At 35.7% G+C, this 19,360-nt stretch overlaps 1 protein-coding gene across 1 annotated transcript in view; it reads left to right on the top strand.

Annotated features, from left to right (window-relative positions):
• The window catches only part of LOC111045057 (fat-like cadherin-related tumor suppressor homolog), a 763,395-nt gene that overhangs the window by 716,480 nt on the left and 27,555 nt on the right, over positions 1-19,360 (top strand). The window contains 8 exon segments of the mRNA XM_039439274.1: positions 3,854-4,090; positions 5,387-5,587; positions 7,715-7,909; positions 9,134-9,439; positions 11,334-11,687; positions 13,416-13,577; positions 14,980-15,288; positions 17,568-17,834. Of these exon segments, the coding sequence (XP_039295208.1) occupies positions 3,854-4,090; positions 5,387-5,587; positions 7,715-7,909; positions 9,134-9,439; positions 11,334-11,687; positions 13,416-13,577; positions 14,980-15,288; positions 17,568-17,834 (2,031 nt within the window).

Genomic DNA, 19,360 nt, shown 5'->3' with positions numbered 1-19,360 from the left:
TTATTTAATAACAAACAACCACGACACAGCACGCCACAACCGATGGCTCAAACAACTAGCCTATTAGCCTATAAGAAATATAACTTGCACCGACACAACAACAAAGGAAATAGTCCCACATGAGTCTTAGACTTGTGTGTGGGACGAGTATCATTATACTGTGATATTTTGTGACTAAAATAGTTGAGTAGAAGTTTAGAGAAATCAATTAATGTAACCTTTACAGATTTAGAAAGAAGAGCAAAGAACAAACGGCAATACAAGAGAAGAGGAAAAGGATTTATATAGGCCTGTGGGTTAGTTAAGGAATTAGTGAGTTAGGATTCCATACTAGAGCTTTTATTTTATCTTAATGTTTTTTTTCATTAAAAAAAAACAAGGTGGAAATATATATGCTACATAATTTGTGCTATTTTTGTGAGATCTGTTAAATTAGTTCTCAATATTTATTTTGTTTAAAAGACATTTTTTATAATTGATACAAAGCATATACCGTTATGAATAATTATACTAACAATATAAATAATATTCTAAGAATTGTTGGCAGATATAGGCTAGACTGCTCTCCAAATATCTTATTAGCAATTAATTCATTTCAAATTTTTATTCAAAAACAATTTATGGAAAAATTGTGAAATCGAGCGTAAATAATCGATCTACACTACTAACAATACTAATCATGGCATCAATATATCATACAAATCATGGTATCACCTAATCACCTGATTGTTTCAGAGGAAGAGACAAATCTTCACGTATATTCAATAATAATTAATGTTGAAATCATTTTAAATTTGATACTGAGGATTAGAATTTGATTTTATGTCCAATGAATCTTCTAATATTGAATGAAAAAGACAAAGAATTTGTCAAAAAGCCATAGATTTATTGATACTTAGAAAGACCGGTTTCGGTTATTACCGAGTTTATCAGAGATTGACAATGGTGTAATAACCGAAACCGGTCTTTCTAAGTATCAATAAATCTGTGGTTTTTTGGCAATTTCTTAGTCTTTTTTATTCAATATGAATAATTACCACAATATCAACTTCTCTACAAGTGACAAAAAAGTGAATAAAACTCCTAGTGCCGGTTGCACAACAGCCGGTTACATTTTAACCGTGATTAGTTCCACGAGAACCAATCAGAGAAGCCGTCTTATCAAGAAGGCCTTCTCTGATTGGTTCTCGTGAAATTAATCACGGTTAAAAATTAACCGGCTGTTGTGCAACCGGCACCTAATATACTAAACCATAAAAATCCGTTCTAATAATGTAATTGCAATGACGTCACTGTTTGCATGTATTATCAATTATTTTTGTTGCAATGCTTATTAACAAGAAATGTCATATATAGTTCACTGCGCTTTATGTTTTATACACAATACCCGTCGTATATTCAAATATATGTACAGTACATGCAAGTAACATTTATTCACATTATCGGAATGGAACATCATTAATACGCGGTTTAGCTTAGACTAGGATTAGGGGTTAGTGTGCTGATATTATTGATTTGTACTGTTGAATGTAACTATGATCCTCTTCATTTCATAAAGCAGTATGATTAGTGACCAGTAGGCGATTTGGTTTTTGATTATTGATGATTTTTTTAAATATTTATAAAATAAAATTGATTTTTCAAAACAAATTTCGAGACCAGCGATGAAACTTACCATTTAGTCAACAATTGAGTATTTTGTAAGATTATTGGAAATAATAATAAGATTTCTATGAATTATTACAGTATTACTATATTATGTATATTTTAATTTTTATTCATAACTTCCTGATTCAGTATTTGACCTGAATTCATTTCCTTTGTTTTTTGTGTACCGTACTCATTTTCTAGCTCTTCTTCTATCCTGTCATTCAATACTTCTTCAAGCTTGAATGAAAAAGACTTAGAAATTGTCACTTCTTCAATCAATTGAACTTCTTCAAGCTTTAAAAGCCTCACAATTCCCTTTTTCATATATCTTGCAATAGATTTGTCTTCTTGCTTTCCTCTTTCTTTTTTTCTTTCCTAGTTATTCCTCAATCTATTGGCTACTTCAGCCATAAAAGATCGTACAGCCAAATGCCCAATGTAAATCCGACTTTACGTCTTACTTTTTCCAACAAATTTCTCGAATCTTTGTGATCAGAGGTCATTACAGTGAGTAGTTCACTATCACTGTTGTGTATGGATCTAGTATCCAAAAAATGAATACAGTATCCTCAAACAACCAACTAACCTTATCCTCTCTCTCTCTCTCTCTCTCTCTCTCTCTCTCTCTCTCTCTCTTCACCCGGTCGTGTGTTGATGGGAAGGGTATTATTTTATATCTTAGAGAATCGACAATTATTTGTTGAAACACCGCTGATTTATGAAGTTACATCACAATATTATATTATCGTTATTCTAATTGCATTCTATCTTTATTCTAAATGAATAAATATCTTTATTCTATATTCTTTAATTTAAATTAGTGTATAAGCCAGTAAATATTATAACATACATAAATAAAGAACTCTAATCTAATCTATGAAGGGTAGCGTATCCTCGATACTCTATCCGAGAATGAAAATCCAAATGTGCAAACTTCACCGTTTCATGTGAAAACACTACAGTAGTACCTCAACTTTCGCATATTTCATCATATTTATTGCTCAATATTATTGTAGAACTCTTTATTTTAATACGATTCGCCATGCTAGTTTACTCCCACTGGTAATTAGTTTTAACACTAGAAGGTAGGTTGTATTTTGTTCTGTTGAACACATTAATAAAGGAATCTGAATCTGAATCACTTCAGGGTTGTGTGGCAGAGAGGACCAGGAGTCCTAACTCCGCCCTAATATATGCAATTAATCAATCAATCAATCAATCTCTCTGTTTTTTAAGGGAAGGGTATCCTCTTGCTGAAGGGGAGGGTATCCTCGATACCCTTTCCAAGAATGGACGTCCAAAGGTCCAAACTTCACCGTTTCATGTGAAAAAACTACAGTAGTACTTCAACTTTCGCATATTTCATTATATTTATAGCTCAATATTATTGTAGAACTCTTTATGTCAATATGATTCACCATGTTACCTAACTCCTACCGCTAATTATTTTCAACGCTAGAACGTAAGTTGAATTTTGTTTTGTTAAACACATGAATAAAGGAATCTGAATCTGAACCTCTTCAAGGTTGTGTGGCAGAGAGGACCAGGAGTCCTAACTCCGCCCTAATAAAGGCAATTAATCAATCAATCAATCAATCTCTCTGTTTTTTAAGGGAAGGGTATCCTCTTGCTGAAGGGGAGGGTATCCTCGATACCCTCTCTGTGAATGGACTTCTTAAGGTCCAAACTTCACCATTTCATGTGAAAACACTACAGTTGTACCTCAACTTTCGCATATTTCATTATATTTATAGCTCAATATTATTGTGGAACTCTTTATTTCAAATATGATTCACCATGTTACCTTACTCCTACCGCTAATTTAGAACTAAAGTTGAATTTTGTTTTTTAAACACATGAATAAAGAAATTTGAATCTGAATCTGAATCTCTTTTCCCAAGTAATATACATGAATAAACTGTAGTGAATTGAATATTAGACTGTAGTGTGGTCAAAAATAGTTCAAAACGAATTATTAACTTGCAGTTCGTCATGGATAGTTAAATAGATAAGTATGAATTACTACTATAATACATTAGAGTAAGTTCCTACAGTCTGATGATGACCAACAACAGGTCGAAACGATCGTCACTACTAATGTAAGTGCATTTTCACTCCAAAAGTGTTTTTTTTTTTTTTTTTTTTAATTAAAGTTTAATTTACATGAATGAACTCTAATCTAATTTGTAATCTGTTTCATTAGGCGTGCTGTACGTAGTGGATGAACTAGACTACGAGACAATGCAGCAGTACGCTCTGACTCTGCGTGCAACGGACAGTGTGTCGGGCGTGTATGCCGAGGTGCTCGTCAGTGTTATTGTCACGGATGTCAACGACTGTCCACCCGAGTTCCCGTTTGAGTCATACAATGTGTCCTTCTCGGAGGCCTCGCCGTTCGGGTCTCTAGTGCTCAAGGTTGTCGCCAAGGATAATGATACAGGTCGGTCAAATAGTCAGATGTCAGATTATTTAGTTATGTTTATGATGATGGTCTCACAGATTAAAAATAATGATGTATTCTTGGTTTGAGTAAAACATAGAAAGTAGAAAAGTTTAAGTAGAATATGTGTCTTTCATTTATCAGTTGACACATTCTGTCAATCCGAATCTACAACTTTTTTCTAATTATTCATATTATTTTTCTTCTTCTTTCTTTTCCTTCTGTTCTTCCCGCCTGCTAATCCTCCTCTTCCTACTCCTCCTCTTCTCCTCCTCCTCCTCCTCCTCCTCCTCTTCCTCTTCCTCTTCCGTCTCCTCCAAGTCCTTCTACTTCCTCCTCCGCCATCTTTTTTTGTATTTATCAAGCTGAATGTAATTCCCTTTTATCGAATGAATGTTTGTTGTTTTAGGACTGAATGGTCTGATTAGATACTCGATCAAAACCCGGAGTGGCAACTCATCCTTCTTCTACTCCTCCTCCTCCTCCTCCCGCTCCTCCTCCTCCTCCTCCTCCTCCTCCTCCTTCTCCTCCTCCTCCTCCTAATCCTCCTCCTCATCCTCTTTCTTCTTCTTCTACTACGTGTTGTGTTTCAAATATTTCAGTTATCAAATGAATTTCTGAATTTATTTTAATCTAATGAACTTGAATTGACAAATTATGCAATGAATGTGTGTTTTTCTAAGGCTAGGGCCACACGATCGCACAAAGTGCGTCCGTTGCAATTTACTTTTTAACGTCCGTTGTAGAAATACATAGAAGTGAATTGGTGACAACACACGATGTACGTGCGTACCAAGTAACGGAAGTCGTAACGGACGGTGATTTTTGAACTGCGCAAAAATGCTACAACGCACGTCGAGACATGTAAAAGTTATTGCTTCGTCTGGTTCAATTGCGTAAAGCCAACTGACGTTGACGCACCACACTCAACGCTCGTGTGAAGTCATTGGCGACGGCCGGCAAAAAGTAAGTTGCAACGGACGCACTATGTGCGCTCGTGTGGCCCTAGCCTAAAAGTGAACGGTCTGATTAGGTTTTCGTTCAAAAATCAGAGCGTCAACTAATTATTCTTCTACTCCTACTCCTTATTATCCTCCTGCTTCTTCTTCTCCTCCTCTTCCTCCTCCTCCTCCTTCTCCTTCTCCTTCTCCTTCTTCTTCTTCTTCTTCTTTTTTCCTCCCCCTTCTTCTTCTCCTTGTTTTAATATTGTATTTCAAATATTTCAATACCAAATATTAATTGTTGGATTTATTTTAATCTAATGAATGAACTTGAATTAATTTTTTTTTGTTTCAGGACTGAACGGTGTGATCAGGTACTCGATGAAAAACGACAGCGGTAATTCGTCGGACTACTTCCACGTGGACGCCGAGGACGGCTCCGTCTACCTGAAGCAGTCTCTCGACCATGAGCTGCAGACGTCGCACCATCTAGTCATTGCCGCCACTGACTCGGGCAAACCATCGCTCTCCACCACCGTACATGTCTGGATCACTGGTCATTATCATTCCCTCATAGGATATTGAATATTGTTCTGTTTATCTTGTTGTATTCACATAAAATACTGTATCTTTTTCTGCACATCTCATGGTAAATTTAGAAATTAAGGACCGTTTGCTGTTTGCTCAGTGCCAGTTTAAACATGGTCCAGGAGACTCAGTCAACAATTCACCAAGTAAAGTGTAGGCCCACCAGTAGTCTCTAGAACAGTTTACTAGAGATTGATAACAGTGCAACAACCGGAACTAGAATATAAAAATTATTCGAATAAATCGATGGCCTTGACAATTCCAAGCTGTTTTCATTAATTTAAACTCAGTGAACAGTTCACTTAATTTAAATTAACAGTTAACTCCATTAAGATACCGTTTAATGGTATCATAAAAAACATAGCATAAGAAGATATTCCATGGTATGAGGCGTTTATGTTCCAAATATTGTGCTTTTACACTTAAGTTTGTTTTTCGGTAATTTTCCAAAATTATCCTTTTAATAGGTGAATATTTATTTTAGTTATAATAATGTGAAATATTTCTTCTGTGTTTAGTGTTGAAGCATCTAAATTTGAAAATCTACTTTGTGAAAATACTTGAGGACTGAAAATTTTGTGATTTTTTTTTATTATTGTAATTTGACTGCAATCTAACACTTTGGTTAATGAACAGTTCAATTCTAGCTTAAATTAATACGTAAAAGTTTGACATTAAAGGGGTATTCACTCCTTCACAGTCTAAGTGAGCAATGCCCATGCACTGTTTCTTTCAGAATCACTCTTACTACATTGAAACGAGATCTGTAGGCTTCTTCCTTTTCAGTCTTCTCACTGTATTAGAGTTGTCAATGAGGTGTAGAGCTTGGATGTTCTGATGATTATGTAGAGTCTCTTCATGGTTTCTGGCAGCCTTTGTGATCATGACATCGACTTCTTCCATCTGCAGGTCCCTGTGGAGATCCGAGTTTCTGACAAAGTATTTTGTGAATTGAAGAACTACAAGACTTGACCTATTTCGGACTATGTGTTATCTAAATTTGGGAGAGGAATAGTACAAGGTTACCTTATTTTTCCTCTCCCTATCATTTTGATAATATACTTTTTGAATGAATAAAGAATGAATAAAAAAATGAAAATTTACTGTTGAAAGAAGCCGATAGTCCTAGTAGTTCTTTTTCGTGAAGCTATGTAACGCTGGTAGTCCCTCCCACTGTGCCGTTATTTTACTTTCACTCAGTCAAAACAGTAATAATAGACAGTATTCGTCAGTAATCGGCTTGAGTTAGCAAAAGACCGGCTTGTAATTTTGAATACCATGGGATATCTTCTTAGGCTATCTTTTCTCAATGTTATCAGTTGCTAAACAGTACAGTTGCTAACAGTACTAAAAAAAACTACACAGTATGCATGTAGGCTGCTTAATTTTTGCCCTTGTTGAAGGTTTTGCAAATAAACTGAATTAAAATCTACGAGTACATTTAATAATGAGCATAATTGAATAAAAACACACATATGTTATCAAATTCTACACAGTTTTATTCGGTACACGACCATGGTTTCGTGACCACACCGGTCACATTTTCAAGTTGACTAAAGTCACTTTAGTGTGTAGAATTTGACAAGACAACATATTTGTGTTTTTATTCAATTATGGAACGGTTCTACAATATTGACAATGACTCAGTCGAATTTTTAATGAGCATAATATTTGGAATAGAAACGCCACATATTGGCTTCTCTGCTCAGATAATTTCATTATAGAATAAGAATAGAGAAGTAACATCAGTATCTATGATTTCTCTATATTTTTGAGGTGCGTACAGACGTATGCGCCACGAACACCTGGATTTCATTTTTCTGTATTTTACTGTTTTTGTACGAATACAGATATGATTAGAATGGCATCAGTTGATGAAATGTGAAATCGTGGAATGCTCCTGCTCGTGACGCAAGAGTCTGTAAGAGCTTTTTGACTATCAATTTCCTTACATTACTAAACGATCAAATATCCATGATCTGAATCATTACGGAACAAAAACCAGTACATCAGTCATAGTTCAACTACGTATTGCTGATATGAAGCTTATTATAACTTAGCAGAGTTTTCATTGAATACTTGATGTTGTTTGCAGTGCTGGACATGAACGACAACGCGCCCAAGTTCGAGCAGCAGTCTTACACGTGTTGGCTGTCGGAGGAGGCGACACGTGGCCAGTTCGTGACAATCGTCACGGCCAGCGACCCTGACACTGTCGACCACTCGCGGCTGGTCTACAGTATAGTCGGTGGCAACCCTCAGCAGACGTTCTCTGTCGACACTAACTCTGGTAATTCATTAAAATTACTCAACAAAAAAGACACGGTAATACAGTATTGAAAAATAATGATAGAATAGCAGAAGAACTGTAGACATCAACTCTGGTAATCCATGAAAATTGATCAACAAAGATGATAATATTTGCAAATAATAGTAGAAGAGCAGGACCACTGTATATACTAACTCTGGTAATTCATTAAAAGTGCTCAACAAAAAAGACACGGTAATACAGTATTGAAAAATAATGATAGAATAGCAGAAGAACTGTAGACACCAACTCTGGTAATTCATGAAAATTGTTCAACTGAAAAAATAATATTGAAAAGTAATAGTAGAAGAGTAGGATAACTGTAGATACTAACTCTGGTAATTCATAAAAATTGCTCAACAAAAATGATAATATTGAAAAGTAATAGTAAATGTAATAGTGGAGACAGTTCGTTGGTGCGGCTAGATATCAACTTAGATATAGATGGTCCTGGGCGTAAGTAAGAGTAAGTAAGTAATAGTTGAAAAGTAGAATAACTGTAGACGCCAAGTAATTGCAGTTAACCAACTGCTGAAATATTATTACTGTATGATAACTATTTCAAATATTCAATGAAAGCTATATGAATAGAACGGACTTCTGCTACTGCAAATATTGACTGAAGAACTAAATAGCAGAAGGCATCTTTGATGCCTGACTGAAATGGCTAACATCATAAAATAATTGAATTGAGTTGTTCAGAAAGTGCCGGGTGGGCGAAGGGTTAAGCCGCTCCGCCGGCAACGGAGAGGTGCTGGGTTCTATTCCCGGTCTGGGCACAGTTTTTGGACTGTTTAAATATTCAAATTTACGTTTGCTATTTAGTTCCTCCTTCAATAATAATAATAAATGGCATTTATTTAATTATTCCACAAAAAAAGTACATAAAGGTAATTATTGTAGGCATTTTTACCCCATGTCGTCCGGGATCCTCGGTCACTATTTGCAGTAGCAGAAGTCCCTAGTTCTATTTATATAGCTTTCATTAGTTATTCGAAATAATTATCAGATTTAATGTTATTTTCAATTATTAATGCTTTAGATTAGTGTCATTTTGATCTATCTCATTTTGTAACAATATGCTTTAATTTGAAACTGCACATATTAAACAGTGCTGATGAGAAATCGTTATGCTAAACTAGATATTTTTTACTAAATTAAATTAGTTTTCACACTAAACTACAACGAATTGATGAATTTTTTCAGGTATAATAACTGTGATCAACCTGCAGAAACTGACCGAAACCCGCAGCCACATACTGAACGTGTCAGTGAGCGACGGGGTTTACACGAGCTTCACACGGGTCAGCGTCGAGTTGACTGCAGCCAATCAGCACAGCCCTAGCTTCGAGAAGAGCCAATACGAGGCGAGGGTGGGGGAGAACCTGTTGGCGGGCACTAGGGTCATCAAGGTCACCGCACATGACAGGGATGCCGGAGTTTATGGTCAGGTCACCTACTCCATACCCTCGCATAGGCTCGGAGAGATGTTTTACATTGGTAATTTGACTGGTGAGTTGGCTTTCATCTTCATTCATTAATTTTAACTCACTTGAATTATTTTGTGTAAAACTATATCATCGCACCGGCTGGGAAAGATGTTCTAAATTGGTAATTTGAATGTTGAGTTGGCTTTAATCTTCATGTATTCCACCATAGAAAAAATATAGCATAAGAAGATAAATTATGCCATGGTATAGGGCGATTATATTCCAATCTTCAATATTAACTAAAGCCGATAGTCCTTGCAGTTTGTCTCTTTTCTGTATAGGGCTACTTGTAATATAAACTAGAAGTTCTGTGAACAGTAGACCTCACGCAGTATTCTCATCCACAAGTACCTGATTGAAACTATAGACCTTATGGAAATACAGCAATAGACTGCCTTGTATATACGTCGACGAACAATTAAAAAAGGAACATACCTGTCAAATTTCATGAAAATCTATTATCACGTTTCGCCGTAAATGCGCAACATATAAAAATTTAAAAATTAAGAGAAATGCCAAACCGTCGACTTGGATCTTAGACCTCACTTCGCTCGGTCAATAAAATATAAATAAAAATCTCAGTACCCTTTTTTAAATTATTTTATCACAACATGTTTCAACATTGATGCCATTTTCAAGTGATATGAAGTAAAATCATCCTTGTAGTTTGTTTTCGTGAAACTATGTGGCGCTGGTAGTCTCTCATACTTACACCGACTATAAATAAATGATTCTATAGTCTTTGTACTCATACTGTGCCGTTCTCACACTCTCACCCTAACAAAACACTAATAATAGACAGCACTCGACAGTATAACTTTTAATTTATGACATTATTCCTATCCAAACTATTGTCAATCTCGATATCTTCTCTTGCACGGTAATTATTTTTCAAATTTCCCTCTTAAGTTGCAGGTAAAATCTTGGAACCTTCACTTGAAACCAGGTGAAGTCCTCAAGTAAAAAAGTCGATATCTCCTAAACTCCTGGTTAATCTCGACTTTTGACATTTTTCTTTCAGCCTGTTATTTCTTTTCTGAATATTGCCTATGTCTGCTTCATTCAATTAATCAAATTTTCAGGTGAAGTTCTCAAGTAAAATGAAATCGATATCTTTAAAACTTTTGTCAATCTTGATATCATCTCTCATGGTAATTTTTCAAACTTTCTCTCTCAAGATTCAGGCATCTTCACCTGAAACCAGGTGAAAATCTGAAGCAAAACAGAATCTATATCTCATAAACTTCTGGCTACCTGGTTTCTGGCAAATTGTGGAACGTTCACCTGAAACCATATTGAAATCTCAAGTAAAATTCAAATTCATTTATTTGCCATGAAATAATTTATATCATATAAATGAAATTTATATCATATAAACTCCTAGCTAATCTCGACTTTTGAAATGAAATTTCCTTTCAGCCTCTTCTTTCTTTCCTGAATATCTCGTTTGTTTGCTTCATTAATTTATAAATTTGCTTCATTAAATTTATACATTACATCGATATCTTCCAAAACCTTGGTCAATCTCGACTTTTAAAAATATTTTTTTTTATTTCTCCTCTCAATTTACAGGTGGAATCTCAATAAACATTGAATCGATATCATTCAAACTCTTGTCAGTCTCTACATCCTCACTAATAATTATTATTCTTCAAATGTTTTCTCTTAATTCATAAATGAAGTTCTCAAGTAAGATGGAATCGATATCTTTCAAAATCTTGGTCAATCTGGAATTTTAAAAATAAATTTTGCCTCTTAATATACAGGTGAAGTTCTCAATTAAGATTGAATCGATATCTTCCAAACTCTTGTCAGTCTCTTTACCCTCAATAATAATTACTATTTTTCAAATTTTCCCTCTTAATTTTCTGGAGAAATCTGAATGAATTAATTCATTTTTTCATCTCAATTTGTAGGAGAAATCTGGACGCGCACCCCGCTGGACCGCGAAGAGCACCGGATCTACGAGATCCCCGTGATGGCGGTGGACTCAGGCGGCCGGTCAGGTTTCTCGTCGGTGCGCCTGCGCGTCCTGGACGAGAACGACAACCCACCCGTCTTCCAGCTGTTGGAATACAAGGCGTGCATCAGTGCCGACCTGCAACCCAACTCTGGGTTCCTCAATGTGCTGGCAGTGGATCCCGACGAAGACCTGAATGCTGAGATCGAGTATTCCATCTACGAGACTGAGTCGAGCGGCGTCAAGGAGATTTTCTCCATCAATCGACGGACGGGTTCGCTCTCTCTGCTCAAATCACTTGTGCCTTATGGTGAGTCTCCTTCCAATATTGACTATAGTGAGGTCCACGTTATAATGGCAGAATTCGATTCTGCTATCCTTGTCTATCATTCAACAAAGCAGGTAGCACTATCCTTTTGTAGGAATGTAGAAATCTACAATGTAGAAATATAATTAATTATTAAGGCAGAGACTCGGCAACGCTGATAACCTACCTTATCCACTGCCATTATAATGTGGACCTCACTATAGTTTTTCCTCTATTTTTATAGAGATTAAGAGACCCAAATGAGTTTTAGTGCCGGTTGCACAAAATCCGGTTAAATTCTAACACGGTGATTATTTATTTATTCATATGGCTTTTATCGGCAGAGAGATCATTTTGGATGTTCTGCCTTGCCCTATTACCCAATGTCATTTCCTATGAACACTCAAGATTATAGGTTATATATTGGGTTCTTCATGTTTTCTTACTAAAAATTTGTACTTTCACTTCCTGAATTTCTATTTTATGAAGTTTAAAATTAAGAAAACTTATTTCCAAACACAAATTCATATTTGAAAAGCAAACAAATATCAAATTTTGATGATAATAATGAAAGATGAAAATTTCACACACGGTGATTAATTTCACGAGAACCAATCAGAGAAGCCGTATTTTCAAAAAAGTCTTCTCTGATTAGTTCTCGTTGAATTAATCACGGTTAAAATTCAACAGGCTTTTGTGCAACCGGGCCTGAGACTTGTGTTTAACGTTAATAAAATCGCCTGCTCAAATCACTTGGCCTTATGATGAGTCATCTCTTTCAGTTTTTCTTCTAGTTAACTAGGGATCCAAGCTGGATTCCTCGTGTGTTTGAGTTTTCAGTGAATAAGATGAAATAAAAAGAATTGTATCACTCAAATGGAATAAAACTGAAAATTACCTTTTCTCCATAATTATTTTATTTAATCACAACTAGTTTCAACTCATTAATCAATTGGAGCCACTATCAAGTGTCTCCAATGAGTTGAAACTAGTTGTGATCAAATTAAATATAAAGAAAATGTACTTGATAACTTTTATTCCATTTTAACTTTAGTTGCCCTAAAGATGAGATTGAGCACTTGAATCATTTTTATAAAATTACCTGTGCCTTGTTGTGAGGTGAGACCCCTCTTTCTCTGTTTTTACTCTATTTTTCTAAGGATCACATGAGAGTGAGACTCTGGTTTAAGGGAAATTGAATGTACTCCCTGCTGAGGGAAATCTTGATTGGGACAATTTCAATAAATTGCGCATCAAAGTCTATCACATGTCTAATCCACGCATACATTTACGTATGCCAAGATGCGTAAATGAATCTTAGCTTAGATTAACAAGCTCTCTGGGACTACGTGTCCACTTTTTCCATGGTAGGAACTATCATTCGCCTTATATTATAGCACAGAATACAGCATTATAGAAGTTTTCTCTGATTATAGTGTTCTCTGATTAATATAAGATACCTCCTTCAATAATAGTTTTTACAGCTTGATTATTTATTCGCCTTAATTTTGCAACATAAATCAGACTCATATAAAGTCCATTGATAAGACGAAGTTACTTCCATTCAAACTTCAGCAGAATAAATCAGTTTAACACTATTATTTCATATTCATATAATACTTCTGTATTCTCAGACTGAAATTTGATTGTATGGGAAGGGATGTTGTGGTATTCCTCCATTATTGGAAGAATTATAAATAACACTGTATTGATGTATGTTTTGTGTTGCAGAAAACCAAATGTTCCAATTCTTCGTGAGAGCGACAGACCAGGGTTCCCCGCCACTACACGCCGACGTACCTGTCGATGTGTACGTGATGAGTGCCTCCGATACGCCCCCTCTGTTCCAGCAGCGCGACCAGAAGTTCTTCATGTCCGAAAATGCTCAACCTGGTCAGTTCTTTGTTTATTCATTTATTAATAATAATTTAATATAATAATTAATAATATATAGTAATGGCATTTAGGACGTATTCATTTAACCTTACAGTATATATCTGTATATATTGTAACCATATTTATCTGTAACCCTATCTGTATATATTGTAACCCTATATATCTGTAACCCTATCTGTATATATTATAATAATAAAAAGTGGTTGACAATTTCAAATTTGTGTTTTCACGTATTCATTTATCTACAGATACGCATAATCAAATCAACGATTGACACAATCAAATTTTGTTGTGACGTTATAACAAAATAAATACTAGAAATAATTTCTGGAAAACCACTGGCATAAGTAGAGATTGTTCGCCAGTAAGAGTTGCGGCGCTCCAGAAAATTATGTAAAATTTATTGTTATATTTTGAATACAATATGGTGATAATTCAACAAAACGAAATGAAAAACACCATCAGAAAAAGTAAAAAGAGTCGTCTGAACATTTCTAAAAATCATCATTCTTCAATGAGTGAGATAATTTGGGATGATATTTTCATCATATTTAGAGAAACATAGATCAGTTGAACACAGATTATTGTCAATTTTCAATTAATCTATAATTTCTGTATTATCAAATAAATAAATCAACAATTAATTGAGCATCAAACCCATTTTTCATATTACAAGAAGTTTATATAATAACCCGAGTGAAGTTGATATATGACGACACGCGTTAGGGTTATAATATAGTGGAGTTGAGAGGGTAGAGGGTATCAGAGAAAGTTGTAGTTGAGTGTGTAAAATAATGCATGTATAAGAATATAATGTGCTTCCTTCTACCTTCTATCCTTGCTTCGCCGCTGCACTAAGCTCTGACATATTTGAACTCTCTTAGCTTAGTCTTAGTTTTGACTTTTCAACTCTCTTAGCTACCTTCTTCGCTACCCTCCACCTTTACTTCTCTTTTCTTGTTCGTCATAATTATTAAACTACATTAAGGAGCAACGCTCCCGCAGTATATGACACGTCATAGCTCCAATATGTTTTGAGACTAACGAGATACTGTACTCACTTTCTGAAGAAGGCGTAGATAGTGCCAATTAGGGAGCGGTTTGACTCAGTAGTCGCGCTGATAAGCTATCGCCTAGATAAGTTGAGAATCATGTGCCGGCTACTCCCGTTGGAAGGGTGACCGCTTGAGCCAAACTCCTCTGAATATGATTCATAAGTTGTAAAATCGCTTCCCGTTGGTTCGGAACACACCTTAAACTGTAGATCCATTCATCTCTCATTATCATCCGCCTCATTACTCTCGCATAAGCCTAGAGCTCATGTGAGAATCACCCTCAGCAAAAAAAAATAATGAAATGAAAATTAATCACCCACTGAACCCATTTTTCATGTTCACAGGAAGCGTAATAACCCGTGTGAAGCTGATATCAGACGTTCCCGTCACCTACCGACTGATGGGCGGAGGCAGTATGTTCAGCATAGACATGGAGGGTGAGATCACCCTGTCGGGGGCCCTCGACCGGGAGACAGCCCCCTCTCACCTCATCAGCGTCCTCGCACTCACCGACTCCAGTCCCCCGCTCACTGCGCTCACCGAGATAACCCTCCAGGTCTTGGATGAAAACGACAACCCTCCACAGTTCGACTCGGATCGGTACCAGGTCAATGTGGCTGAGAATGTGCAGGAGGGTACGCCTATACTCAAAGGTAAAACACATTCAAACAAATTACTGAATTCTGTTATTGGTACTGTACCCACCCAAGTTATGACGGGTAAAACCTATCTGGATGGGGGTCAAGAGAGAACAATACCCCTGTTTCAACGCCGGTGGAATGGGGAACATTAACTGTCAATGTTCAACCGATATTCAACAATAGATCTCTTTATGCCCCCATTCAGATAAGTTTAGTAACATATAATATATCTTCAAAATTTACTCCAAACCCCAACACTCTGGTCCGCAACTTACAACTCGACATATGTATCGTTTCAAAAATATCAAGTAGCACTAAGAAATTAGTTTTATATATTAAAATGTATAACTTGTAAGTTCATAATTAATGGTGTATTCTCTTCAAGTTTATGGTTTACCATCATAATTTTTATAAACGTAAAAACTAGCATTGCACATTGATATACCCTTGTCACTCACATATTATAAATTGTAAATGCACTTGTGCTGGGCCACTATGCAGTGATGCTCAAGTCCTATTGCAAGTCCTATATTAGTCTGTGCCACAAAAAACATTAATTGTTTTACATATATAATAAAACTGCCCAATCAATCCATGGAATCAGCGGCCCAAAGAGCCTTGTCCTGATGTCTTTTTTTATTCGATGACTATTTTATATACTATACTACATTATATACCATACTATAAACCCTCTACGATTCTACCTATACTACTCTACATAGTATAGATATTCTGTTATTAGGTAATAGAATAGTGAAGCTATACTAAAATGTTCTTTGATAATATTAGAATTGGCTCAAAATTGTGTTGCATAATGATGAAATTCAACCATTTTTCTAAATGAGCTCTATTTTTCCAAATCTAAGCAAAATTCTAAATTCTAAATGCTAAGTGCCGAATAACGTTACTAAACATAACAGGATGGGGGCATATGCTTCATTGCACAAGGGTCGAAAATGTGCTAAATCTACCTGCCCAAGGATCTCGCAGTTGTATTGTTCTCGCTTGACCGTCCCATGCCCCCATTGAGATAGGTTTTACTCGTTATAACAAATTCAAACAAATCACTTAATTGTGTTTATATAATTTTTAACTATGAAAATTCAAACAAAATACTAAATTGTTGATCTTTTTTCTATGTCGAAACACTCTGTGTTTCCACGTGTAGACTACTACAACAAAGTCAGTAAATTGTGTTTAATTCAAAGTTATAACAAATTTAAAATTCTCCAAAACATATTTTGGCCATAAAAGACTAGGACACTAGTGGTTTCTCTGTTTAGTGACAGCAATTTAATATACTGGGATGATTTTCGGACACCATTGGTGTCCCAGATCTGGTAACCAGAGACATATTGGGGAGAGACAGTGTTGAATGCCCCTGCATGGTTGGCTGTCAGCTCAGTAATTAAACATAAGATGGTCTCAGCTTACTATGATCATATCTGTGCGTAAATGCATTCTGTCTTAATACACTACTTAATTATCTGAATTATTATTCTTTAATAATTATTTGAAGATCTGGTGTCCCCAGTGTGATAAGCGTTACAACGACTAATGCCCCGCCACTCGCTTGGACACTTGTTTTGTCTCAATGGTGTTTTTATGTACATGCTCAAATGTACATAGATTTTCCAATTCAAATTTCCAATTTTGTGATCCGCAACTGCTAGTGAACGCTAAATTAGCGTTGCCGTCTACAAGCGGAGAGTGAGCAGGTGGCTGCTCTGCATCGGTTCAGATGCTGCGGAGGCTCTTCTACATTCTCCATATAGATGAATATTTCTATAGTAGTTCTGAACACAAAATACCATTCAAATAATATACACAGTACCACGCTAATAAAGCTATATTACTCCCAACTCAGCCCTTTAACCGCCGTCGAGCTGACACTTTTATTTTATTTATTTATTGTTTTTTTCCTATCTTTAGTTTTAAAATTTATTATTAAAATAAACTCTCTTATTATTCTTAGTTTGTAATTTATTTTATTATTGCTAGTGTTTGCCCTCTGTCTGATAATTTGCGACTCCTCCCTGCACACGGACAAATCATCCAGGCAGGGAGAATTTATTCATGTAATTTATAACACTTTTATATTTTGTGAATATGTAATATTTTATGAATTTAAATTTGAAATTCACGCTAGTATTGTCCCTGTGTGCAGGCTGTTGTATTTTGAACCCATAACAAATAATTTATACTGACCAAAAACAAAGCATTATAAACAATGATCCATTGTATTATTTTGAGCACATTTCATTTGAACCTAATGTTTCCTTGTTGCACAGTTCACGCCACCGACAAAGACGGAGGTAGCAACGGTGAGGTGCGCTACTCTCTGCGTGGTGGTGACATCTTCACGGTGGACGCCTACACCGGATGGATCACCACTCTGGTGGCCCTAGACAAGGAGACCACCCCCTCCTACTCGCTCACTGTGGTGGCCATTGATGGCGGAAACCCCTCTCTCTCCGCCACCACTCAGGTCTTTGTTGCACTGGTCGACTACAACGATAATCCACCCGTTTTTACGCAGGACTCCTATGTGGCTGCTGGTAAGGTCTTCAAATGATTGTCAGATTAGTTTATGTTAGTCAAAATATTTATTGCATAGCTTATTCTTCAAGAATAGCACACATGTCAAACATCATAATCTCTAATAAACATCAAACATAATCTAATAATAATAATAGATTATAATTTAGTTTTAGTTTGTTCACTTTATTATTATATATCGGAGCACCGAGCTTCGCTCGTTATTTATTTATTGATAAACAGTCCTCAATTCTTTAAAGTGATTGGGGAAGGACTAACAGACACAGCCAAAAACTGTTTCTTCCCCGGATTCTGATTCATACACTATAAATATTCCAAAAATACACTTGAATTCAGGTCAAATTTTCAGTCCAAATATTTGAAAACATAAAAATTCTAATTTAGATTGTTCAAAAACCAAATTGAATAACAAAATAACGCTCACTAATTACTTAGAGCTGTAAAATAGTGATTAACTTTGAATATTATGATATACCATCTCATGTCAACAAATCAGATTATTTTGATCGAGTCAATTAAAATTTCTAGATTTCTCGCGAGATACGGTAAGCTAATTGATTACACAGCTGATCTCCCACACAGGCACACGCATCTTCTGTTATCGACAGACGACGAAATAATAATCTGTTTTTCCAAGGATGAATTATCCTTTTTATGTCCTCCAGCAAATTTTCCCAAGGATGAGACCTAGTGCAATCGAATTTTTATGTTATAAACCTACTGTGTTCAAAATATCGTGAAAATCGTTAGAGCTGTTTTCGAGATCCGTTGAACATAAATAACCAGATATAAAAATATAAACAGATACTGTATACAGAAATTGCTTGCTCTATATAATAGGATATTGTATAGTAATATAAGGGTATGATCACATTGAATGCATATATGTGCAGGTGCAAGTTTAGTTATCCTTCCGGTGGGCGGGTCCTTGAAACTTGCATGAGTGGGGCGCGTAGCAGCACTGAGTGCTGCCTCTGAAATATCCTAGTTTCTAAGCCTACAGCTTACAGCTCAGGCTAGGAGAAAAAAGAATGTCTATATCATAAAAAAATAATCAATTTGGATAATATTGTAGTCACATCTTGAACATGTTATACTATTCTTTAATAATAATATACTGGAAATTGTTACTCACTGAATTGAATACAAATACTGACCACATTAAAAGAATAATTTTATTTCAGCTATTCTCAAAATATCAAAAACATCATACAAGGCACATATAATAATTGATAATGAAACTTGAAAGAAATGGGATAGTCTCTTAGAAAATAACATATATGAATATTTGAAATTTAGGAACACAGAGTGCTGCATGTAGGACGTGTCTATGTGTTTGTCTTCAACTCACGACTGGAACAATCAATGTAAACAACATCTAGCATGTGGATTGTATTACCAATGTTGCCAACTGTAGGTACTGAACGTCCCAACTTTGTAAAATGAATGCCATCCTACTTATTACAAGAATAATTACTTGGCAGCACGGAGTGCTGCTACGCGCCCACCGGAAGGTTATGCATGA

Source organism: Nilaparvata lugens, chromosome 12, assembly GCF_014356525.2.
Source record: "Nilaparvata lugens isolate BPH chromosome 12, ASM1435652v1, whole genome shotgun sequence".
Classification (NCBI taxonomy): Eukaryota; Metazoa; Arthropoda; class Insecta; order Hemiptera; family Delphacidae; genus Nilaparvata; species Nilaparvata lugens.
Note: the sequence above shows the minus strand (reverse complement) of the source record. Positions and strands in the feature narration are given on the sequence as shown.